Source organism: Salvelinus namaycush, chromosome 15 (assembly GCF_016432855.1).
Source record: "Salvelinus namaycush isolate Seneca chromosome 15, SaNama_1.0, whole genome shotgun sequence".
Taxonomy (NCBI): domain Eukaryota; kingdom Metazoa; phylum Chordata; class Actinopteri; order Salmoniformes; family Salmonidae; genus Salvelinus; species Salvelinus namaycush.
The window spans coordinates 13,811,051-13,837,205 of NC_052321.1; the positions used below are offsets into that span (position 1 = coordinate 13,811,051).

The 26,155-nt window shown below is 41.9% G+C and overlaps 2 protein-coding genes across 4 annotated transcripts in view; both read left to right on the plus strand.

Annotated features, from left to right (window-relative positions):
- LOC120060209 (filamin-A-interacting protein 1-like) overlaps nucleotides 1-13,908 on the plus strand; it is a 37,518-nt gene extending 23,610 nt beyond the window's left edge. The window contains exons 1-3 of one of the 2 annotated variants that reach the window (XM_039009359.1): nucleotides 7,826-7,999; nucleotides 8,993-11,972; nucleotides 12,640-13,908. In XM_039009359.1, coding sequence (XP_038865287.1) covers nucleotides 9,108-11,972; nucleotides 12,640-12,852 — 3,078 coding nt within the window. In that variant the 5' untranslated portion in view covers nucleotides 7,826-7,999; nucleotides 8,993-9,107 and the 3' untranslated portion in view covers nucleotides 12,853-13,908. Of the gene's footprint in view, nucleotides 1-7,825; nucleotides 8,000-8,992; nucleotides 11,973-12,639 lie in introns of those variants that run through there. The other variant, XM_039009358.1, reaches the window with a different exon arrangement.
- A 5,454-nt stretch (nucleotides 13,909-19,362) lies between these two features.
- LOC120060210 (cell cycle control protein 50A-like) lies at nucleotides 19,363-25,860 on the plus strand. Of its 2 annotated transcripts, XM_039009360.1 has the most exons (7): nucleotides 19,363-19,831; nucleotides 19,999-20,118; nucleotides 20,512-20,619; nucleotides 20,762-20,846; nucleotides 23,439-23,582; nucleotides 23,667-23,879; nucleotides 24,146-25,860. In XM_039009360.1, the coding sequence occupies exons 1-7, from the start codon at nucleotides 19,583-19,585 to the stop codon at nucleotides 24,337-24,339; spliced, it is 1,113 nt and encodes a 370-aa protein (XP_038865288.1). In that variant the 5' UTR covers nucleotides 19,363-19,582; the 3' UTR covers nucleotides 24,340-25,860. The 2 variants fall into 2 exon arrangements, with proteins under 2 accessions (XP_038865288.1, XP_038865289.1); XM_039009361.1 differs by lacking the exon at nucleotides 23,439-23,582.
- The last annotated feature ends 295 nt before the right edge of the window (nucleotides 25,861-26,155 follow it).

Here is a 26,155-nt window from a genome sequence, read left to right on the forward strand (position 1 = left end):
TCCTCAAAACAAAAATAAATTGACCAAACGAGAAAAAAAAAATAAACAAAATTATAATAATTGCACATTTGCAATATTACCACTATTTGTAATGTAATTAAACCTGGGGAAAACGTTCATCTGTTTCATTCTATGCCAATATTATTGTTGGTCTCTTTCTTCTTCATCCTTGGGTATCATCGCACAACAGACTACCTTTTTATTCAATTATATTATTACATTTTATCATTACAATTTCAATGACATTATAAAACAAAAGAAACAAAAAACCTTTAATCTAATATTCTGTAAGTTTTGTCAACCACCTTGTCTCAGCATTAGTTTCCAGAGCTTCCCTAGGCCTATTAAACAGTTCTATATCTAAATAACTAAACAGTTCTTTTTTAAATACATTTTCCAACCCAATATTCAGGATAACAGTCCTTAGTGTTTACTTTAACTCAAATTTGACCTTATCTATTCAATAGACATCATCCCTTTAATAATTAACCTTTATACTAAACACTTTTATTACCAGTATTATCTATTTTCCAATAGCCCTTTTGTCTCAGTTTTTCTCTCATGAGTGGCCTGGTAATAAAAGGTCAGTACCCCAATTCCTTTAAGTCATTATTCTCCCTGGCCCATATCATTTCAGCATGTCTATTTTTAGATACAGTTCATAGGTTATCAGACACAGTTGTCCCTCACTATTCAGTCGGTTAGGGTGGGTTTGAGCTCCACACCCACTTGTGATGATATTCTCTCCCATGCCTTAAAGCATTCTGACGTCACCTTCCATGATAACTCCCTTATTCTACTGGTGATCTCTTAGATGAATTATAGATGAGGTATTTATCAACAAAACCCTCACAGAGACCAATAAACTCTTTGGAGTAACTTTCATCACTTTTTATATGCAGAATGAACAAAGCACATTTGTGTATTTACCCAAAGACCATAACCCCAAGGAACTGATAATTTTACCTATGAACTCATGTTATATCAAAAAAAATAAAAAATAAAAAATAAACCTATTTGAATAACCTATTCAATTTAAGAGTACAACTCTTCATAATTTTCCCAGGGACATAATAGATTTTCAAAGTAATTATACATTTTGAATAGAGTCTGGTATCTTTTAATCATTTATAATTAAATCCCACCTGTTCCAACAATTTCTGGTAAAGGTGATCAGTCTTTCACAGGAAATTCTTAGGATTCAGGGCATTTTGACACCATTAATATGTTTCCACTCCCCTTTCTTTAGGAACAACTTAAATACATTTTTCAAAAAACATTTCCATCATTCTGCATACCCAATTTGAAACTGAATTGGAAAAAACCCTTCCAATAAATCTACTAATGCATATTCATTCCCAGTACATGGTGTACTTACTAGTGAACCATAGCCAATAACACACAGGGACTGGACTCACTTATCCAGAACTCCATTTTTTAGCCTTATCCAGATATTTTTATTTTTAAAGCAGCTGACTTTAATTAACTGCTTTCCACAGTAATGCAGTCTCCAATGATATTTTGACCAGAGAAGATTAAAACCCCTTTTTTTTTCTTATTCTTTCTGGAAAAGAAAGTGTACATATCGTTAATATTCATAATGTTACCTTTTAATCAGCAAATAGTTTTTATTCTATAAGCGTCTTAACAGTTTTCAGAGAATGACGGTATAGAATGTCTAACAATTAAAATTCCATCTGTACTCTACTAGATGTCAAGTCAAACGTGATCTAATACTTCTTCTTGACCACATATAAACTGTAATCTCTATGAAACACTCATTGTTCACTCAGAGACTATACACCGCCAAGTAAAAATTCCATTCTCACTAACCTCAAACCGATTAGTTGTTTGTTATTTTGACAAGGATACAAACTCTTATATAGCGACATTTCCTGCTACCGCACTAAGTCCTAGTGTCACCTTACACTAATTTTCCCCATACCCGCTATACCCATATTCAAAACAGGGAGCTATTTTCTTATTTGTTCTTAGATATTGTCAATAGTTCTACTAATCACCCGCACGTCTGCGAGGACGAGTGGAACCACATTTGTCTTTTATAGTAATGTATTTTCTGATGATAGAATGTTACCGGGTAATGGCGTCCCCCATTATCCAGTTTTTTCATATTCAATCCGAATTCGGTAGAACTAATGTGCGCTTCTTTCAGTGACTCCATGGCTTTAAAAAAAAATCCCTCATCTCTCTATGCTATGGAGAAACAGTCCTTTTGTTTTCATGCCACTATTTATTTATTTATTTTTCCTAAATACTCCCATGTATTATACACCTTTTATTTACTATTTTTCCGAGGTAGAGCTAATCTCCTTTCCAATTAATAATTCATTTGTCACATCACTTAATTTCTCTTATCAAAGCCTACTCTATATAGTACAGACATTATTTCTGAATACTACAGATGACTTAATGTCTTATTCTAGTACAGTACTTCAAATATCACTGTGTTTTTCCCTTTACAGATATCATTATTTATTCATTTTATTCGTTTGGTTTGTTCTGTTATTACAGTTCTAATCAATTTTTAAGATTACATTTACATTACATTTAAGTCATTTAGCAGACGCTCTTATCCAGAGCGACTTACAAATTGGAAAGTTCATACATATTCATCCTGGTCCCCCTGTGGGAATTGAACCCTGGTCCCCCCGTGGGAATTGAACCCTCAACCCTGGCGTTGCAAGCGCCATGCTCTACCAACTGAGCCACACGGGACCACTGCCCGCTCCGTTAAGATCTCTGTCTAACGTCTTACTTTTACCTTTTCTCTATATTCTTATTGTTTGATCCTATGGTCAATTTACTAGTGAGGCAAACCTCAGTATTTTTTACACCCCTCTCTGCCCTTCAGACTATTTTTAGACCGTAGTTTCTGTGACCACAGAGTGACTAGCACCTGTTTTTTCCCCTTACTCCGTTTACACTGTTTATGAATTCTTAATGTGTCCTGGATTTTACCTATTTATCACTCTTTATCTTAGCTAACCTAGATTCGTTTTAACGTTATAGTACAATTTCAGTTTATTGGCGATTCTGTTTTCTCTTTTGTTACCCACTTCCTATCCGTATTATACTATTCGGTTAACGCCTTTTTAAGTATTTTTATTTATTATTTGTTTTGACACCTTTTTGTTATTCTTACCGTGGTCTCTTACCACTTTATCACATCAGTGTTTTTATTCTTGCTTATAACTTATTTTACTTCGATGTTTCTTAACTTCGTTCCATCTGCCTAATAGCAGTTAACTGCACCCTTCTACAACTCTATACTCTATTCACAGGAAGGCTGCGCGCTCCCTCTTCTGGACGCTCTGCCTAAACACACACAACCTGTCCTTCTTTATTCCTAATGTTCTATCTTTACACAGATCCACTCATTCTCTTACAGTATTTTCATACATTCGTTTATTTTTCCATTCGTTCATTCAATCACTTTGTTTTTACCTAAAAACAACTTACAGTCTGTCTTTATTGACTTAATCCATTTCTTCAACATAAGCCTAGACTGATAGGATTTCTACGATATGACGAGACTACTGTCTAATCGGATCAGCTTGTCTTCATATCCTATTCACCCCCAATACTAATCTTTTCTTCTATTATTAGAGTAGTATTGTGGCGTGACCTACTGAATTACAAAACCCCGTTAGCTAGACAAAGCGTTTTTTATTCGCAGGATTTTTTTTTTTCCATTTGAACGCCGCACAATCGGGCCAACGTTTTTCCTGCGTCCTAAATATTTTACCCGTTCAGTCCTCCTTTCGGAGCGGTAACCATGAATATTTATTTAACTACTGATTTATGTTTTAACCGTATAAGCTGCTTTTGCAGTTGAACGCCGCACAATCGGGCCAACGTTTTTCCTGCGTCTTAAATATTTCACCCGTACAGTCCTCCTTTCGGAGCGGTAACCATGAATATTTATTTAACTACTGATTTATGTTTTAACCGTATAAGCTGCTTTTGCAGTTGAACGCCGCACAATCGGGCCAACGTTTTTCCTGCGTCCTAAATATTTCACCCGTTCAGTCCTCCTTTCGGAGCGGTAACCATGAATATTTATTTAACTACTGATTTATGTTTTAACCGTATAAGCTGCTTTTGCAGTTGAACGCCGCACAATCGGGCCAACGTTTTTCCTGCGTCCTAAATATTTCACCCGTACAGTCCTCCTTTCGGAGCGGTAACCATGAATATTTATTTACTAAATATTCACCCACAGATTCTTCTGCCGTGAATATCCCACCCAAGCAGACCTCTTTAAAAATGTTCATTTTTTTTTTTTAAAGAGCGGTATCGTGGCTTCCTAACTACTTATTTATGCAGTTCTCTATTATTTTTAGAGCCGTTATTCATAAGTAACCTGTCCAAGCATTCCTTCTACTAATTTTATTGAAGAGGTATCACAGGATTTTCTACCTACATTATCTGTTTTGACCGTATGGGCTGTCCCACATTATATCCAGCCATCTCAGCCAGATGCGCAAACAACCACATCATTTAAGCTACATATTCGAACGGTCTGATCAGAACGAGCGCATGCATGCCCGCTCCGCTAAACACCTAACACAAGCAAAGTTCACAGCGCCTATTCACTCAGTCTCTATACATGCGCATACATTTATATTTAATACAATTCCCCAAATTACACATACATGCAAATTCATTGAATTCAAAAGTTCTTTAGTATTTACTGGTTTCATTTTAGGAAATTTGAAAGAGAGACTTACGTGGCGCCCCTCTCGCTGAGACAGGATCTCTGAAGCAATCTACACAAACATTTCAACTATTGTAAGAACTTGCTTACCTTCTTATAGTTGGGCGGCCACCCTTGTTTGTCAGATTGTCCAAAGAAACTATCTCCAGCCCTGAACGCCATTCCTCAGTCCCTGTCCCTCCTGGCTAAGCTCGCCAAATATGTCGTGGAACATCGTCTCAGAAATATAACACTCGTAAGAACTTGTGAAATCAATTAGGCTTTTAATACAGAGCATTGCCAGCCGGAATGTCCCGCGGAACACACACCGCTTCCCAGCCCCGGCTCCAGCATTTATACACAAATAGCATATGGGTCCACCCCATATGCAAATAAGCATACTTCCCCTAATTCTTCCTGCCATCATTATCTTTTTAGTTCAGGCTTCCTGCTTGTTTACGCCTACTAACGCCCATATCTGCTTTCAGTTAGATTATAATAGTGGCCAGACCCGTGCTTGTCTTAAAAATAATATATGTCCATCTATCCTATAGGCCTATGACTTAGCCCTGTATTTAACTCAGTGCCTCAGCATGTTCTCTGGTATGTGTCCTTATTGGAATCGGCAGACTATGTGTCTCTTCTATCATTAGTGTGTCCAGTTGCCCTAGGCGCATATTTCTCTGGTATGTGTGCACTTAGTGGAATCAGCAGACTATATGTCTAGTGTGTCCAGTTGCCCTAGGAGCCTATTTCTCTGGTATGTGTGCACTTAGTGGAATCAGCAGACTATATGTCTAGTGTGTCCAGTTGTCTATTTTTAATGTTCAGCTAGCTTATACATCTATGTGCTGTCCTATACGTATATATGTATCTCATGTACTCCTACAATTGCACCTGGACATGTGCTCAAGCGAGTTCAGGATCTCATGTTTATAGACCACGTCATTATGAAACTTACAATCATTTGACCATCCTGAATCTATGATCAAACAGAGCCGATAACGTTCCACCTATGTTACGTGAATCCTAACATGCCAGCAGTCTGTGTGGTTCATAACTCGTCATGCTGGTGGACTAACTTCATTACAGTATAGTCTGATTGTTTAAAGGTCAATGCTGCTGCTTGTTGGAGACTTTGACTTGGCCTTAGATCACATGAGGGGCTCCTGAGCACTAGCGGTTCTGGGGGGGAGGGGGCAGTGCCCCCGTGACGACAATTTTGGACCCCCTTGTGGCCCCCCTAAATGTGGAGTATGACATAATTTTTACATAACTAATTTTTGCTATCTTTCTTTTTTTACATCCATTATTAGACAGTGGCAACGATGATGATTATGAACACGGTCTTTTGTCTGCTAATGCCTGCAATTCAGTGAAGAAAACGATATGACAACAATCACATCTAATGTAACTGGCCCCTCTAATAGTACAACTGGCCCCAGCTTGGCCCCCCCAGTTGAAATGGTCTAGAACCGCCACTGCTCCTGAGGACATTACTACACCTCTGATGGGTTTGACAGGGTAGCCGTTTGATCACAGTTACTACCTCCTGAATGACTGTTTCTCCAGGGAGATAGGGAGCTCTACTTTAGGTCTGAAGGTCAGGTGTGAGTGACTTCTCCCCAGTGTGACCTTGCCGCTGTAGGCCCAATTGACAGTGACATCATGCCTGTGACCTTTGTGTGAGGTTAATTTTAGAGTGCCGATTGCTTAGGTGTCAATGACTTATGGACGTGGGTAAGTATGTATGAAGATCAAGTGGCACACTGTAGAGCAGGAGTGTCAAACATACGGCACAGACCAGATCCGGATGGCAAGCCCATTCATTTCGGCTAGGGGGTGGTTTGAGTAATTTTAAAAAATATAATTTTTCTATTATTATTTATTTATTTTTCAGTGAAAAAATATCTCATATCGACATTGAAATGACTAAAACCAAACTGTGTAGAAATGATAATGGCTCAAAAGTCTCTGTCCAGCTCGCTAACAGTCATCGAAACCAAAGCTAGACAGTCAGGGAGCAATCGATACAAAGCAATGGATAGAGGACTATTTTTAGAACATTTTTACGATGAGAAATATAACCAATTTTAAGTGTGTTCCTCCAGACCTCGGTGAAGACCCAATGCGGCCCGTGGGGCAAAATGAGTTTGCCACCCCTGCTGTAGAGGCTGGATGATACTCTGTACAGTAGGCTGACATGGTGATCTGACTTGGCAGTGGGATTTGAATGATACCGATGCTCATAATCCTTCAACATAAACAAAAGATATGCTCTATTAGAATCTAGAATTCAACGCATCCTCTGTATAGAGGTCATTTCACTGTAAGATCTACACCTGTTTTATTTGGACCATGTGACAAATAACATTTGATTTGAAGTATGATGAGCTCTAAAAAGGGATAGTTAATTACAGATTCATTGCATTACCATTCATTCTTGTTGTTGAAGACAGAAGTGTCTTTGTTTGCCTGTAAGTTGTAGAGTGCTAGGCCTACGGTCTCTGTATTGATCCACGCGGTCACTATATCGCTCAGAGTCAGCACCTCATAAAACCATTGTCGGGGTTCCCGTCTGTCCGAGTGTTCATAGAGTCTGGCTCCTCACCTCCAGGGAGCGGAACTGGCTCATCCCTATCTGTTTTCCCCATTATACGTCAGCTTTACACGGAGCAGAACGCAGATCCACTTCTCTCAAGGTGACACAACAGCAGACAGACTCACTGTCCTCTCTCCTACTGAGCTTAAAGCTTCCTGTCTGTAGGCAGGGCTATTAGGAGATTAATCACAGGGCTACTTTGCATTGTTTTCCATCAACAGAATTTGGCTTAGCCAAAACAGCGCTGTGTCTATGGAGACCGCTTTAAGTAATGTAAGAAGCGTCTGAATCACTTGTGTACACAGGCTTTTGTAGTAGCCTGTGTGTAGGAGCCATTTCTCTTGAAACGCATTGTCTGTTAGTGAACACAGAAAAGGGGGGAAACAAATTAAGGAGTGTAAAGAACGCCCTCATCTGACCAGGGTCCCTCCTACTTCCTCACAGTCTAAACCAGAGCCCCACAGATCTCTGCCTAACTGCCTATGGGTGAGTTGACGTCGCCAGCTAAAAGTCCGGTGCTACACACACAGCATGTATTCACCTTTCATTGTCCTGATGACATGCTTGGAATGTGATGGTAGAGTTCTTGTGGAGAAATGCCAACTCTGAACTTGGAGTGGATCCTGTACTATGGCAAACATGTAGACATGGACTCTCCTGTAGTTCTTCTAGAATAGTGGGTAAGTTTTGGTTGGTGTCTAAGTTGTTTAGAGTGCAAATGTTTCTGCTGGTATAAAATGTACTGCAGTCAGAAATATGTTTATTGGTTGATATCCTAGCTCAGTGTGAGATTTACTGTATATATCAAATGTGCACTTCAGGCAAAAGATGGAGAGGAAGTTCCCAAGACAACTTTGCATTCAGTGTGTTGAGATTCCTCACATGGACATGCACAGCATAAAAAGAAGCAGAGAGAAAAAGAGACCGCTCAGTGGGGGTTTAATCAAACTTTCACTCACATTTTGTTTTCTCGGTCTTGATTTCAGCAGCAAGGATGGAAAACAGCAAGGGAGTTTTTGGCAGTTTTTCCTAGTGTACTAGATTGTTCAGTGTGCTGCAGTTCTTTGCCAAATTAAGTGTGCGAGCCATGGCTATCTGAGCCAGAAAGAATTAGTGGAGGGTTCAGTGTCTGATCTGACCCATCATTGTTCCCTGTGACACAGTATCATGTGTTTTTTCATTAATCCTTCCTGATCCTGATCATCCTTTATGCAGTAAAATAAACAGATACAGAGGAAATCAGGCTAACATCTACCAGGTTTATTCATTGGGAATATGAGAGAATCACTTATATTCATCCATTTTGATAAATATGATTGAATACATCCCAAAGAGTATGTAGCAGCAGCAAATATCAGTAGTCATGTCTTGTAAATAAATAGTATCTTAGTGTTTACGTTTCATGGCAGCTTACTGTATATTGTGTTCAATCACTCCTGTCATGTGAGACCAATTCTCTATGGTTTGACATTTCTGTAGAAATTCAAAACATTCTTGTGCTACAAAGTATCAAGCTTGGCTGAAGTGAATGATGTTTAAATTATATTTTTCTTTGTGAAAGATTACATTACAGAATGATACGCCGTATAAAACACTTACTTCAAGGATGTACAGTCCAGCAGAACAGTTTACACATCCTTAATTCTTTTTTTTTATTTTTTATCTCTTGCCAGATTGAAGAGGTTGCTGGAGAATGAGAAAGCCTACCAGGTGCGTAAAGAGAAGGAGAACACCAAGCGACTGGAGAAGGTGAGGGAGGAGCTGGTCAAACTGAAGTCCTTTGCCCTGATGCTGGTGGACGAGCGGCAACTCCACCTGGAGCAGATGGACCAGCAGAGCCAGAGGGTCCAGGAGCTGACCCAGCAGCTGTCCCAGAGGGAGCAGGACCTGAGGAACGCCAGTGCCCAGGCCCAGGAGGACAGACAGAGGGCCCTGAGCTTGGAGAGCGAGCTGAGTGAGTGCCAGGCCAAGTTTACCCAGGAGCAGGAGGAGATTACAGCCAAGCTGGCCAGCCAGGAGTCCCAGAACCGCCAGTTGGATGTCAAGCTGTCTGGACTCACCCACACGCTGGAGGAGCTGGAGGAGAGCAACAGGGCTCTGAGGAGGTCAGAGGAGGAGTACAATGGGGCTCTGAGGAGGTCAGAGGACAAGCTGGAGGAGAGCAACGGGGCTCTGAGGAGGTCAAAGGAGGAGCTGGAGGAGAGCAACAGGGCTCTGAGGACGTCAAAGGAGGAGCTGGAGGAGCTGAGAGATAAGATCAGCAAAGGGGATTGTGGGAACTCTAACCTAATGACTGAACTGGAGAACCTCCGCAAACGGGTATTTGAGATGGAAGGGCAGGACGAGGAGATCACAAAGGCAGAGGCCCAGTGCAGGGAGCTGAGGAAGAGGTTGCAGGAGGAAGAGAGCCGAGGGAAAGAACTCAAACTGCAAGTGGAGAAGCTCCAGAGAAGAATGGTGGAACTGGAGAGACTAGAGGTGGCTTTCAATGCCAGCAAGGCGGAGTGCTTCCAGTTACACACCACTCTGGAGAGAGAGAAGGACATGTCAAAGGAGCTCGCCGACGAACTGGTGGCCGTTAAAATATGCATGAAAGAGATGGAATCCTCTGAGCTGAGACTGGAAAAGACTGAGCAGGGCCTTAAAGATGACCTGGCGAAGCTGAAATCATTCACTATGGTAATGATTGATGAGAAAAATAATATGATGGAGAGAATGATGTTAGAGGAGAAGAAGAGGGATGATCTGAGTAAGATGTTCAAAGTGGAGCAGGTCAAGGTCATGGAGGGGACTGAGAGATTGATAGAGGAGAGTAAAAAGCTCCTGAAGTTGAAATCAGAGATGGAGGCCAAGGTTGGGACCCTCGTCAGAGAGAAAGGAGAGCTTAGCACTAAGCTCACATGTGAAATGGAAAAGAGCAAGGATCTGAGCTCCAAAGTCAGCCAACTGAACAAGAGGTTAGATGGATTGCAGGAGGCAGAACATATATCCACAAATAACATAGCAAAGAGGGAACTGGGAAGCTTCTCGGATGGGAGTTCGAAAGAGGACAACAGGGTGAAGGAGCTAACGTTTGAAATAGAGCGGTTGAAAAACCGTCTCACGCAGCTGGAGGTTGTGGAGGGCGATTTGATAAAGACAGAGGATCAGTACGACCTGCTGGAGAAAAAGTTCATGACGGAGCAAGACAAGGCCAACATTCTCTCCCAGCAGGTGGAGGAGATGAGGAGTCAGATCGCCAGGATTAAAGCAATAGAGAATGGAGAGGTGGAGAGCCAGGAGGCAGACCTACGACAGCGCTGCAGGACAGAGAACGCCAACACCAGAGACTTGCAGAATGACATGGTAGCCCTCAAGGAGAAGATCCATGAGCTGATGCACAAGGAAGATCAGCTCTCTCAACTTCAAGTGGACTACTCCTTCCTCCAGCAGAGGTTCCTAGAGGAAGAGGAGAAGAAGAACAACATGAGCATTGAGGTCCTCCACCTCACCAAAGAGCTGGAGGTGACCAAGCGCCACAGCCGCGCTCTACGACCCAGTCTGAACGGGAGGAGGATGGTGGACATTGCCATGGCGTCCACAGGAGTTCAGACTGATGCGCTGGCCAATGAGATGGCAGAAGAGGACACCCCAGCTGTGTTCATCAGGAAGTCCGTCCAGGAAGAGAATCACATCATGAGTAATCTTCGACAGAAGGGTCTCAAGAAACCAACAGAGAAAGCTGGTGGTCATGAACGCTACTCACCCTCTGTTGCCGCTGACCTCAGCATGAAGAAGTCCTGGATTCCCTGGATGAGGAAGAGGGAAATCATCCCTCAGGGTGGTAATCTGGACAAGTCTGTCCATATCAACAGTGAATCCATGCATTCTGATCTGGCCATGTCCCAGAAGCAAGGGCAGCCTTTACGCATCAGAGTGACCCCAGACCACGAGAACAGCACGGCTACCTTGGAGATCAGCAGTCCTTCTGCTGAGGACCTCTATTCAAGCTCCAGCCTCAGCCTCAGTCCCACCCTGCAGGGCCACCAGAAGCCTCGGATCACCATCATTCCCACCCACACCACCGCAGCTTCAAGAGGGAAAGCCAGCGCCGGGACAGGGGGAGCAGAGAGGTCCAAGTCCCCGGTCACCGTCACCACCATCTCCAGGGCCAAGTCACCAGAGATCAGCAAGGCCTCCTCCTCTTCCTCCTCATCAGGCAGACCCATATCACCCATATCCATCATGACAGTTAGCGCTTCTATGGTGTCCAACATGTCCACCTCCCCAGAGCCCCAGGAGATGACCATGGGCCGGGCCGTGTTCAAGGTGACCCCTGAGAAACAGATGGTCCCCACACCGATCAGGAAGTACAACTCCAATGCCAGTATCATCACCACCACAGAGGACAACAAGATTCACATCCACCTGCATGGCTCCCAGTTCAATAAGGGCCCCTCGGAGGGCCACAACAACAACACAGGACCCAAGGTGGTGGTTAGGCCTGTCGGCATGGCAACAGAGTGTAGCAGAGAGATGATGTTATCCACAGGCACGGTGTTGCGCTCCCCTCGCCATAGTGCCACTGCTGTCAAAACCACACCCAGTAAAGTGATGAGCAGCATCACCATCACTGCAGTCACATCCACCCCTGCCAGACCAACACAAGCTGTGGTGAGTCTCCTCAGTACATCAATTCACCTGGCTGTTATGTTAATTTGTTATTAACTGTTTCAAACTTAGACTTTGAGTTGTGTTAACCCTATGCACCCCCAATTAAATTAGGAATCTAATAAAAGGAAATCTATGAAAATAATAATGTTTATTAACTAGAAAAATAATGATTTTGTAAGATTGTGGACATGTACGTTCCTTTCTGTTATGTAAAATATTGATGTGCGACAAGGTAGCATCTCACTGAACGGGTGGTATAATAAGGTCTTTGTGGGGCAAATGGTAGCGTGACAGAGAGAGCTTTATCAACAGCCCTCCAGACAACAGAGCTCTAATGATGTGGCAATCTGCCACCATGTTACAATCATCCTGTCACTTATAGCTGCTGCTCAGTGTGTTCATTCTCACACAGGACACAAACACCCTTACTGACAGAAGAAAGGCAGCACAGAGCCGGTAGGCTGCCATACACCGTAACATGACTCTCAGCATTACTCCCCCACTGAGTTGGTCTTGAAAGAAGGACAGTTCCTATAGTAAATGTTCTCTAAGGGAAATGTTTTCATTGATATTACCCCTCAGTAATTTATCCTTTTCTTCTACCCGTTTTTCTGTTGTGGCCTCCTCTTCTCTCACCCCCTCTCCATCCTATCCCTTTATCGCCCAGCCCGGGCATGATACCCACCCATCCCGGGCAGGGCTCACCCGTATCCCCATGTCCAAGGGCCTGAAGACGGGCAAAGCCATGCTGGGAGCCCTGGGGATGTCTGGAGGAATGAGGCTGGAGCAGAGAGCAGAAAGCCAGTCCATGAGGATAGAGCTGAAGAAATCCACAATCAGCAGCACAACCGCCTTTCAAAATGGAGGGAAAAGCTGTTAGAGACACTAACAGGGAACAGAAGTCAAACAAGCTGCCAACCCATAGTAATGTTCTATGGCTCAGCGGTGCTCAGTACAGAGGCACCATTAAATGACCTGGAGACAGAGAGCGAGGCGGGATTTTCAGACAAGGGAAAGTCATTTGGCTCCTCTCTATTGAGCAGGAGCCTGAGTTGATCATTGTGTTCTTGTCTAACTGAAAACAGTACACATATCTAATATATTATATTTTTAGAAACTATTTATATTCTGTTCTCAGTGTTTGTAATGTGGATGAAATCAACTTAACTGCTTTCTTTGATAACCGCTGGCATGTGTGCATTTTGTTAAGGGAGATGCCATGTGTATTGTCAGGTCATTCTGCTACCAACTGCTTCACCTAGTGAGCTTTTCATTACGCATTTAATACTGAGGCCATATCATTTGGTTTGCAGCAAATTAAATGTGTCCTTTTTATGCATTTTATGCACTTTTTATGCATTTCTTCTGGAAGATGACCTACAGCATATTCAACAAAGAATATTGTTATGAGAATACATGCAACATTGAGTGCACAATGTTAATGTTCTCTAACATTATTTTGGATGCATTTTTTGGGCAAGGCATCAGTTGAACCAGACTCACTGTAGTAATTAATTCATCTCACATTAATTTACTGACTAGGCAGTGTTTGTATTGACTTGCTGCGTGTTATGAAATTGGAAAATATATCAAAACAAATGGCCATATACATCAATGCTTCTGCTGTGATACACTGGAGAGCCAAATTTTCACGGTCATCTTTCAATTGTGGAGCGCTCACTTGCCATAGAGCAATTAAAATCAACTCATTTAACAAGCTGCCTGTGTCTACAATCACCAACCATGTGCCCTCTGAATGAAAGAATAATATTGTTTCTAATTTGCTCAATCGACCAATGAGAGACAATCAAACCAGTGTCATTAGATGGGTTTGTTGTGAGTCAAAGGGTAACTAGCCTGAGACCCCCTACGAGAAATGTATGTATAGAAATATAGGAATTCAAAATGCGTCAAAATATATTTTGTAATGTCTATGCCATAAATAAAATATTTCTAAATGTTTTAAATGTGTATAAAATATACTTGCCTTTACAGTATATAACATAACTCAATGCACAAGCAATGAGCATTGTCAATTATAATAGAATACATTGAATTAATGTGAACATGATGAAACAAATGAAAGAAACGTAATTTTAATACATTTTCTATGCTGGTCTTTTTTGTATGCTGATATGGATATAAGCAAATTCACTCTGAGCAAATGGCCTGTGGGACAAAAAGAAGAATGGTTAGTATATGGCTGAGGTAGAAGGGATGTTAAAGTAAAAGCTCAGTTGAGTAGATGAATAGATACATTTTGGAAGGATTCAGTCATACCTCAGTAGGGTAGATTGTCATGTGACACAACCATTGATGCCATGAGGTCAAAGCGTGAGGGAGGGAGCAGGCCAGAGAGCTGTCGAGGGAGTGGTCCAGGCCCCTGGCTTGGAGGCTTTGAGATGGTCACGTCAGTGTAGGGGATCTGCGTCCCCATAGACTTGCGGTTGATGTTAGCAGGAGATCACCAGAGAAAGCTATGATTGGCTGACAGTCTTGGAGCTAACCCTAGTGTAGTGTAAAGCAATATTCAAGTATAGAGCATCTACAGTCAGTCATTCCAGAAAAATCTACCACTTGCAATCTATTACATCACTGACACATACATCCATCCCAAACATAAATATTATTTGGGCCCTTTGTGTCACAAATTAAAGTCAGTGAACATGGGGTTAGAATAGAATATAATAAAACATTTGAGAGTATTTTCCCAGAGGGAACTTCAGTGAAGTCTGAATAGGGTATACTGTATATCATATGGACTACATTGAATTGAGATATAATGTAGTGTAGCCTCATCCTATGAGGATGATATGTCCAGTGTCACATGAAAACATAATGAAACACTGAGTGCACATTTTAAAATCCACTGCAACACAAAGTGATCAATTCAAAATGTTAAAAAGGTGCAATATGCAGAAATTGCTCCGCCATTTCCTTGTTGCTAAAATTCGAATAGTTTGCCTAATTTCAGTTGATGCCCCCGCCCATGTAGTGCTTATTGGCGTCTGGCATCCAACGTTACAGTGCATTAAAAATCACCTACTGTAGAGAATCATTGTACCACCTAAACCACTTTTAAATATATTTTCAGCTGTTTGAAGACAAAACCAAATGTAAAAGACGTAAGAAACTAAATTTAAGAACTGGGAGCATAGAAATAGCGCACATAGAACATATCTACCACTTCATAGACTTTCTTTTAACTCGTGAGGAACTGCAGCCCACAATTCGGTGTGTTCCTGCATGTAGGTGGTTCCTTCATGAACACCCACAAGCATCCCATCGGTTCTTACATGCATTCCCCTCCTTGAGCGTTCCTGCATGACAGTTTTGAATGTGGGTCAAAAGGGAAATAAATGTATTATCTGAATTGTTTTGACCCTGCTAACTAGCGGGATGGATACCAGTAGAGTGTCCTTCGCTCCGCCCGCCAAACACCTGCCCTCATCGCCGTTACCATATCTGTAACGGCGATGAGGCTACCCGGAAAAAGCACTAAATAAACTTCAGTTAGTGCTAAATACGGCTGCTAGAATCCTGACTAGAACCCAAAAATGTGATCATATTACTCCAGTGCTAGCCTCCCTACACTGGCTTCCTGTTAAGGCAAGGGCTGATTTCAAGGTTTTACTGCTAACCTACAAAGCATTACATGGGCTTGCTCCTACCTATCTTTCTGATTTGCTCCTGCCGTACATACTTACACGTACGCTACGGTCACAAGACGCAGGCCTCCTTACTGTCCCTAGAATTTCTAAGCAAACAGCTGGAGGCAGGGCTTTCTCCATTTTTATGGAATGGTCTGCCTACCCATGTGAGAGACGCAGACTCGGTTTAAACCTTTAAGTCTTTATTGAAGACTCATCTCTTCAGTAGGTCCTATGATTGAGTGTAGTCTGGCCCAGGAATGTGAAGGTTAACGGAAAGGCACTGGAGCAACGAACCGCCCTTGCCGTCTCTGCCTGGCCGGTTCCCCTCTCTCCACTGGGATTCTCTGCCTCTAACACTATTACAGGGGCTGAGTCACTGGCTTACTGGTGCTCTTCCATGCCGTCCCTAGGAGGGGTGCATCACTTGAGTGGGTTGAGTCACTGACGTGGTCTTCCTGTCTGGGTTGGCGCCCCCCCTTGGGTTGTGCCGTGGAGGAGATCTTTGTGAGCTATACTCTGCCTTGTCTCAGGATGGTAAGTTGGTGGTTGAAAATATCCCTCTAGTGGTGTGGGGGCTGTGCTTTGGCAAAGTGGGTGGGGTTATATCCAGCCTGTTTGGCCCTGTCCGGGGGTATCATCGGAAGGGGCCACAGTGTCTCCTGACCCCTCCTGTCTCAGCCTCCGGTATTTATGCGTCGGGGGGCTAGGGTCAGTCTGTTATTTCTGGAGTATTTCTCCTGTCTTTTCTGGTGTGAATTTGAGTATATTCTCTCTCTCTCTCCCTCTCTCTCTCACGACTTCTCTCTCTCGCGACCTCTCTCTCTCTCGACCTGAGCCCTAGGACTACCTGGCCTGATGACTCCTTGCTGTCCCCAGTCCACATGGCCGTGCTGCTGCTCCAGTTTCAACTGTTCTGCCTGCGGCTATGGAACCCTGACCTATTCAACGGACGTGCTACCTGTCCCAGCCCTGCTGTTTTCAACTCTAGAGACAGCAGGAGCGGTAGAGATACTCTCAATGATCGGCTATGAAAAGCCAACTGACATTTACTCCTGAGGTGCTGACCTGTTGCACCCTCGACAACTACTGTGATTATTATTATTTGACCATGCTGGTCATTTATGAACATTTGAACATCTTGGTCATGTTCTGTTATAATCTCCACCTGGCACAGCCAGAAGAGGACTGGCCACCCCTCATAGCCTGGTTCCTCTCTGGGTTTCTTCCTAGGTTTTGGCCTTTCTAGGGAGTTTTTCCTAGCCACCATGCTTCTACACCTGCATTGCTTGCTGTTTGGGGTTTTAGGCTGGGTTTCTGTACAGCACTTTGAGATATCAGCTGATATAAGAAGGGCTATATAAATACATTTGATTTGATCTGTGGGAAAACAGTGCCAGACATCCGGGGGCGAAGGACACTGTCTACCAGTCGCCCCGTCTCCCGGTAGCACAAGACTACGGCGGGTGATAAGTGCCAGCATACCCCATAGTGCCCGACCGGTAGTGTCCTTCTCCCTGCCTGTGTACAGCTAGCTAGTTATCGTTGTGGCAACCGCCCCTTCTTCGGTGGAGCTTATCAGCGTCTGGCATCCAATGTTATTGTGCATTAACGCCACCTAGTGTACTGGAGCCAGTGGCCAGTGGCTACATTGATGGGGCAAACTAAAACTATTTTTTTATGCATGCTATCAAAGACACTACACAACACAACATTAAACAATACATTCATTGCACTATAACGATGACAAATGGTGCCCACAAACTGTTAGGGTCTACATACAGCTGTCCCGACAGAGCTTTGTTTTAGTGTAACAGTATAACTTTAGTACGTCCCCTCGCCCCGACCTCGGGCGAGAACCAGGGACCCTCTGCACACATCAACAACAGTCACCCACGAAGCGTCGTTACCCATCGCTCCACAAAAGCCGCGGCCCTTGCAGAGCAAGGGGCAACACTACTTCTAGGTTTCAGAGCAAGTGACGTAACTGATTGAAACGCTATTAGCGTGTACCCGCTAACTAGCTAGCCATTTCACATCCGTTACATTAGCACCATGGAGTGAATCATTACCACTGCTACACCTGGCTATCAGTGAAGCCTCATCTGACAGCGAAACAGTTCATTCAGCCTCATTTACTGCCTTTTAAAAACCATACCTGACGTGCTTAAATAAATACGGTTTCTACTAACTCCTTGTGGATTTGTGTAACTCGGTAAGAACCGCATACTTCTACAAAATTAACAAATGCAGACATGATTGAGTTTTAAACCATACAGAAACATTATTACATTTATTTTGAGTAAATTCATAATGTTTGATCTTCATCATTAACACTTAGCTCTAAGTATAAGAAACTGCACGCAAACGACCTGCGACGAGGTAGGCCTAGTCGTTCGGCACTTTCAAAATGGACACCGACTGAAATTAAGATAAAATCAGCAAGATGTTGAGGCCTTAACTTTACTCTTCTTTAAGTCATCACAGAGAGAGAGAGAGAGACAGGCAAGAGAGACGCGGTATGCCTACCACTTTAAGTATTTTATAAGGCCTACAGTATGTGGTCTAAAAAGGAAGGAAAATACAATCACGAGGTTCCACTTTTAAAGAGAATATACAGACACACAGACAGCGCACCGCGCAAACATAACAACTCTCGCAATATCAATTGGAATTACATGGGTCTATTACTGATCTTTTTGAGAGTCACTGCCAAACACGGTTACATGCCCAACAACATTATATAGTATCCCCTCCTCGTGGAGAAAAGCACATGAGCTAATTATAATACACAAAGTAAGCAAAACAATGAAATGCATCATTCCAATATTGCCTAAAATTATTAATAAGATACTAATGATATAGACCTGTATAAGCAATATAACAATTGAGATGTACAAACTATGGCTTAAGGGAACGATGAGCGGATAAGAGGTAAGCGGTAAGACAAATGAGCGAGCTAAGATGGATGTAGTCAATGTGCCTATTTGTTCAGCACTTTTGAAACAGGCAGCACAGAAATCAGAAGATAGGCCATTCTTACAGTATTCTCCCTGTACAACAAGTCAGAACCATAGGATAAATAAAGGGGGCATATAAACAGACAATGAAAGCATTTACAATATTCGATGATGACATTTCTCTAAAACAGGCTATAGGTTACATGTGCACCACCAAGTTAGAATAGTAGGGGGAGGGGGAGAGGAACAACATTCTTACATACTGACAACACCGCCCACGTCGCGTGCGCAAGCTTTGCAAAATAAATGTACACATACATGTTATTCAATCATTGCACCCACACTGCTCGCTCGCGTCTGCGTAGCCAGGCGCTAAAATAGAACGTGGTTCCATTTGTAACACTTGACGCACTGCAAGTCCGGCTCTCCCATCTCCTCATTGGTTTTTAGAAACATATACCCATGTGGGGGATTGAAAGATGAACTGAGGTCCACACTCCAGTCCAGTTGGTGGTGGTAACGCACCTTAAAGTTGGTTGCCAACCGCCATATAAAGTCTAACATATTGCAGCTTTAATAATGATGAATACATCCTATACAACAATAAAATTATAATTGAAAATTGTCTGTTCGGATGGGAGTTTCAAACCTCTGCCTCACACCGAAAAAATGATATGGTCTCACAAGGGTATTTGTTTTAGAGAATCAAAGGGGCGTGCCCCCTACCTGATCACATGCAACGGACTGCAACACCATTGGATTAATAGAAGTTTCCTGACTTCTTCTCATAGCTGCCTACTTTCGCTCTCACGGTAACTCGAAATTCCCTCCAAAGTAAATCCACAATGTTTGTATTTTTTTTAATGATTACATTTAACGCTACGTAACATTATCGAGAAGATAACGGGTTGATTCACTGAGAAACGAAAGTTCTCTCGCGACAGCCAGCTGTCACTGTTGTTGACAGTGTGGATTATTTTGTTCGACGAGAACTGCAGCCATGATAGCGTCTAGCTACAACGCTAAGGAAGAGGACGGACACCAGCCTGGTGCTACGGGCCATGTAGGCGCAGGAACTATGACAAATAAAAAGCCGGACAACACTGCGTTCAAACAGCAAAGACTGCCCGCTTGGCAACCTATTTTGACAGCGGGCACTGTTCTTCCTGCTTTCTTTGTAATTGGTCTCATCTTCATCCCCATCGGCGTTGGGCTTTTCGTGACGTCAAACAACATCAAAGAGTTCGAGGTAACGTTAGCTAACAATCCATAAAGTATAGGTACCATAGATTAGTTTTGATTGTGTATGGGTTAACGCTGGTGGCTAGCTAGCCATCTTTCAGTTTTTGTCTGCTTTGAGTGTAATTGCTAGCTAAATTGACGCCAAGTGTTATTGATCCTCTCCCTAATTTACAGATTGATTACACTGGTGTTGACATGTCAAATCCGTGCTACAACTGTTCTCAAAGCTACAGCTGGAACAACACAAAGTCATGTACCTGTTCTGTACCCTTCTCTCTGGATCAACCATTTGAGGTAAACTGAACATAACCTACAACCTTATTTACCCTTTTGGGTCCTCAAAGTACTGTATAATCACAATTAAATGTGTAGGCAAGTCAATCAGTAATAACTGGACTGGAGGCATACTTAGTGTCCATTAGCTACTCTATTTAGAAACACTTAACGGTCGGCCTCTGTTCAGAATCGATCATTAGTATTTTACACCATTTCCCTGAATGTTATTTATTATGCACTCAGATTTTACAGGATGATGTTATTATGTGAAGGAAATCCTTATTTAGACTCAGCCTCCTGCCCTTTCATCTTGGAGTTGCAGCATTGTTGCAATGTCTTATGAAGGCCTATTCTCTCATCCAATGACTAAACTAATTTATTACTCATTGATCTGAAATTCTTACCCTACAGAGCAACGTCTTCATGTACTACGGATTGTCCAACTTTTATCAGAATCACAGACGCTATGTGAAGTCCAGAGATGACAGCCAGTTAAACGGAGATAAGACTTCTCTACAGGTATGGTACAGGTACACTTAGTTACACTTAAGCTACATCTATCAAGTATCACATTATACATTGAATAGATGTAGGCCTAATTGTTAGCTTTAAACATCCATTATTTTTACGCTGCACTGAAACTTCTTGGCACTCATTGCAGAGCCCCAGCAAGGAATGTGAGCCATACCGCAGCAGTGACAAGCCAATTGCTCCATGTGGTGCTATCGCCAATAGCCTCTTCAATGGTAAGACTTGAGAGCGAAATTCACTTAACAAATAGTTGCCATTTTCGTTTCCGCAGTCTCTTAGTAACATTACGGCACACACCAATGCACAACTACAAACTTATATAAAGCTATTTGCAGTGCATTCGGAAAGTATTCAGACTAGAGGTCGACCGATTAATCGGAATGGCCGATTAATTATGGCCGATTTCAGGTTTTCATAACAATCGGAAATCGGTATTTTTGGATGCCGATTTAAAAAAATATATATATATATTTTTTTTTACACCTTTATTTAACTAGGCAAGTCTTATTTTCAATGATGGCCTAGGAACGGTGGGTTAACTGCCTTGTTCAGGGGCAGAACGACAGATTTTGACCTTGTCAGCTCAGGGATTCAATCTTGCAACCTTACGGTTAACTAGTCCAACGCTCTAACCACCTGCCTCACGAGGAGCCTGCCTGTTACGCGAATGCAGTAAGAAGCCAAGGTAAGTTGCTAGCTAGCATTAAACTTATCTTATAAAAAACAATCAATCAATCATAATCACTAGTTATAACTACACATGGTTGATGATATTACTTGTTTATTTAGCGTGTCCTGCGTTGCATATAATCGATGCGTTGCGCATTCGCGAAAAAGGACTGTCGTTGCTCCAACGTGTACCTAACCATAAACATTAATGCCTTTCTTAAAATCAATACACAGAAGTATATATTTTTAAACCTGCATATTTAGCTAAAATAAATCCAGGTTAGCAGGCAATATTAACCAAGTGAAATTGTGTCACATCTCTTGCGTTCATTGCACGCAGAGTCAGGGTATATGCAACAGTTTGGGCCGCCTGGCTCATTGCGAACTAACTTGCCAGAATTTTACGTAATTATGACATAACATTGAAGGTTGTGCAATGTAACAGGAATATTTAGACTTATGAATGCCACCCGTTAGATAAAATATGGAACGGTTCCGTATTTCACTGAAAGAATAAACGTTTTGTTTCGAGATGATAGTTTCCGGATTCGACCATATTTATGACCTAAGGCTCGTATTTCTGTTTGTTATTATGTTATAATTAAGTCTATGATTTGATAGAGCAGTCTGACTGAGCGATGGTAGGCACCAGCAGGCTCATAAGCATTCATTCAAACAGCACTTTCGTGCGTTTTGCCAGCAGCTCTTCGCAATGCTTCAAGCATTGCGCTGTTTGACTTCAAGCCTATCAACTCCCGAGATTAGGCTGGTGTAACCGATGTAAAATGGCTAGCTAGTTAGCGGGGTGCGCGCTAATAGCGTTTCAAATATCACTCGCTCTGAGACTTGGAGTAGTTGTTCCCCTTGCTCTGCATGGGTAACGCTGCTTCGAGGGTGGCTGTTGTCGATGTGTTCCTGGTTCGAGCCCAGGTAGCGGCGAGGAGAGGGATGGAAGCTATACTGTTACACTGGCAATACTAAAGTGCCTATAAGAACATCCAATAGTCAAAGGTATATGAAATACAAATCGTATAGAGAGAAATAGTCCTATAATTCCTATAATAACTACAACCTAAAACTTCTTACCTGGGAATATTGAAGACTCATGTTAAAAGGAACCACCAGCTTTCATATGTTCTGAGCAAGGAACTTAAACATTAGCTTTCTTACATGGCACTTTTACTTTCTTCTCCAACACTGTTTTTGCATTATTTAAACCAAATTGAACATGTTTCATTATTTATTTGAGGCTAAATTGATTTTATTGATGTATTATATTAAGTTAAAATATGTGTTCATTCAGTATTGTTGTAATTGTCATTATTACAAATAAAAATGTTTAAAACAATTGGGTCCTCCCAATAATCGGTATCTGCGTTGAAAAATCATAATCGGTCGACCTCTAATTCAGACCTCAGTTTGGCTGGGCAGCCAGCTTTAGGAAGAGTCTTGGTGGTTCCAAACTTCTTCCATTTAAGAATAATGGAGGCCACTGTGTTCTTGGGGACCTTCAATGCTGCAGACATTTTTTGGTACCCTTCCCCAGACCTGTGCCTCGACACAATCCTGTCTCGACGCTCTATGGACAATTCCTTCGACCTTATGGCTTGGTTTTTGCTTTGACATGCACTGTCAACTGTGGGACCTTATATAGACCAGTATGTTCCTTTCCAAATCATGTCCAATCAATTGAATTTACCACAGGTGAACTCCAATCAAATTGTAGAAACATCTCAAGGATGATCAATGGAAACAGGATGCACCTGAGCTCAGTTTCGAGTCTCATAGCAAAGGGTCTGAATACTTATGTAAATAAGGTATTTCTGTTATAATTTGAACGCATTAGCCAAAATTTCAAAAAATCTTTTCTTGCTTTGTCATTGTGGAGTATCGTGTGTAGATTGGGGGGGGGGGGGGTTAATGAATTTTAGAATAAGGCTGTAATGTAACAAAATGTGGAAAAAGGGAAGGGGTCTGAATATTTTACAAATGTACTGTAGATAAACATCTGCCTATTTGGACCAACCCTTGAATAGAGTTTTTGGAGTGGCTTTACTCTAGTTTGCCATGAAGCGTCAGTGTTGGTCCATTATTTCAGAAACCGGGCTTGCTATTGACTGCCATGTATTTCTCATCAGACACTCTGGATCTCTATTACATTGACCCCAATGGCTCCAGAACCGCAATTCCTCTGGTAAAGAAGGGTATTGCATGGTGGACGGACAAGCATGTCAAATTCAGGAACCCCAGTGGAAACAACAACCTCACTGTAGTTTTCCAAGGTGATTTGCATACCATGCAAAATGACACAACTACCTTGTACTAATCAAATTATCATGACTGACTAGGCCTTTTTCCTCCTTCAGGCACAAGCAAACCTGTGAACTGGAGAAAGCCTGTCTTTGAGCTGGACCCATCAGACTCTGACAACAATGGCTTCATCAATGAGGATTTCATTGTGTGGATGAGGACCGCTGCCCTGCCCACCTTCCGCAAGCTGTACCGCATCATCCAGAAGAAGCCCAACAACATGACCCCCACGCTGCCCCGAGGAGAATACATCCTGGAGGTCACCTACAGTATCCTTTTGAGAAAGACCGCAATACATTACAACATAGAGATTCATGGCAGGCATATGTTTGTATTGAGAGAACATTGCACATAGGAGACAGAGCCATATGAGTTTGTGTTCAGTTATAAACCTATGTCGAGTACAATGCTTACTGTGATGAATCTTTATTCTCTTTATACCATTCACAAAGTCTACATAGGACACATCATTTTATCTTTAGAATCCTCGTGTCCAGATGCGCTGCTGTCATTTTCTTTAACCATGTGACCTCAGATTACCCCGTGCGGAGCTTCGATGGGAGGAAGCGCATGATCCTGAGCACCATCTCCTGGATGGGTGGCAAAAACCCCTTCCTGGGTATTGCTTACATCACTGTGGGCTCTGTCTGCTTCTGCCTGGGCTTAGTCCTCCTCAGCATCCACTACAGATATGGCAAACGTAACAACAGTGCAGATATTTCCAGCTGAAGGCCTTGCTCATATGGAGACTACCTCCTCCTCCCTCTGCATGCCTGGGTCTAGCCACCACTAGTTTGGCCCTGCTCTGGACTGCTTGCTGATTTAGCTTGGATGCACTGCTCTTTGTTTGTTAAAATGTTTGTTTTGTGTTGTAATGTTAGCTCACTCATTCCCACCTCCAGGGGAAGGCTGCAGTCAGGTGTTTTTTCAGAAGGGTGATTATGTTCTAGATATCTGTTGTATAGAACTTACACCATTGCGGATTCTCGTGACAAAGAAGAATGTCTGTTCTACACAATATATGTCTGTAATATTGTGCCCTCCTGAAAAAGGCCTGTGTGTGTTGCAGAGTGTGTTTCACCCAGTAAACTAATGGGATGAGACACAAAAAGGCTCTGGGAGCTTAGGATACTGTGTCTTTGTACAAGATGACTGCTGAAAATGTTCTCTGTGGTCCTGAAGTACAGTGTTTGTATTATCTTTTTATCCATATCTTATCTCAAAAGATGACATGTATATTATTTGAGCAATGTTTGTTGTATGGCTTGATGGCACTATATTTTAATGTAAGTTCCACGCACACATTATTCTGTAATATTTCCTGTTTGTGAATGTACTAATATTTTTAATTTACATACCTCTGAGGCAATTTCAAACAGTTTTGAATTGGGAACAAAAGTTCATAGACATGTTGAAGCAGTCATTGATTTGATCAAATAAATGTTCACGTATCGATTTTATTGCCGCTCAACAAAAGCGATCTTATCGAGATTGACAAACCAATGTTTAATCACATTTTTATTTTGATCGATTACTGTATTGGTCAAACTGTGGTTTTCTCTAGTATGGTATGTGTGAAATCCTATTTTGTCCTCTTAGGATACAGTAATAGCCAACTTGATCTGAAGGTTTTATGGATTGTTGATGTTGTCTCTACAATTGAACTTGTTGACTTGACTATCAAAATGCATTTTAAAACATTAAAATGCATTTTGCATCAGCTTAATTTCAATGTTGACCAAATGCTATGCACTTTAAAAGTGTTACATTTGTAATGCTGTACTTGAATTTTTATTTAGGTCGTTTTCTTTGTTTTTTTAAAGCTAATTCTGCCCTTTATTCTTTAATATATTGCATTGGATAATCTGCTGATATTTCAAATGTGAAAAATGGTATTTGCAAGTTGATTGTTTTTCATTTCCCCCATCAATGTTGTTAATGGAAATTAAATGTGAGGTGCACTCCTGGGTGTTTCCCAATGATGTATATAAACCCTAGAATTTGCCTGCTATGTTTTGGCCAATGAGGGGCTTTGCAGCCAATGATCAGCCATATAAGTCCTACATACATGTAGGAATGAATGTAATTATAGAGTATTTAATTTTAAGGACAAAAGTACATATTTTTTTGTATTGGGGACAGTAAAATGAGAACTTTAAAAATAAATGTTTATTTTTAGCTTACAGAACATGATTAAAGTATGCATTAAGCTGTCTGTAATAGAATAAATGTGGCAAAAACAAATGTAGACATTAGTAAATGTATTTCTATAGCGTCCAAATTATTTTACAATGTGGGGGAGTGCCAAGATGGAGGTGTGGGGGCTTTAAAACAGCACCCCCTGTCAGTCATCTAGTGTGTATATATAAACCTGGCATTGCCCCATACCAAGTTATTTCACACACACAGGTATTCTATCACAATATACACATTTCAGAAGTTACTGACTCTCGATAGCCTACTGAATGTCAGGCCAGGCTTCTCTAAATTTGAGCAGAGAACACACCAATTGCCGATGTCACTTTCCGCCATACGGGGAAACTGA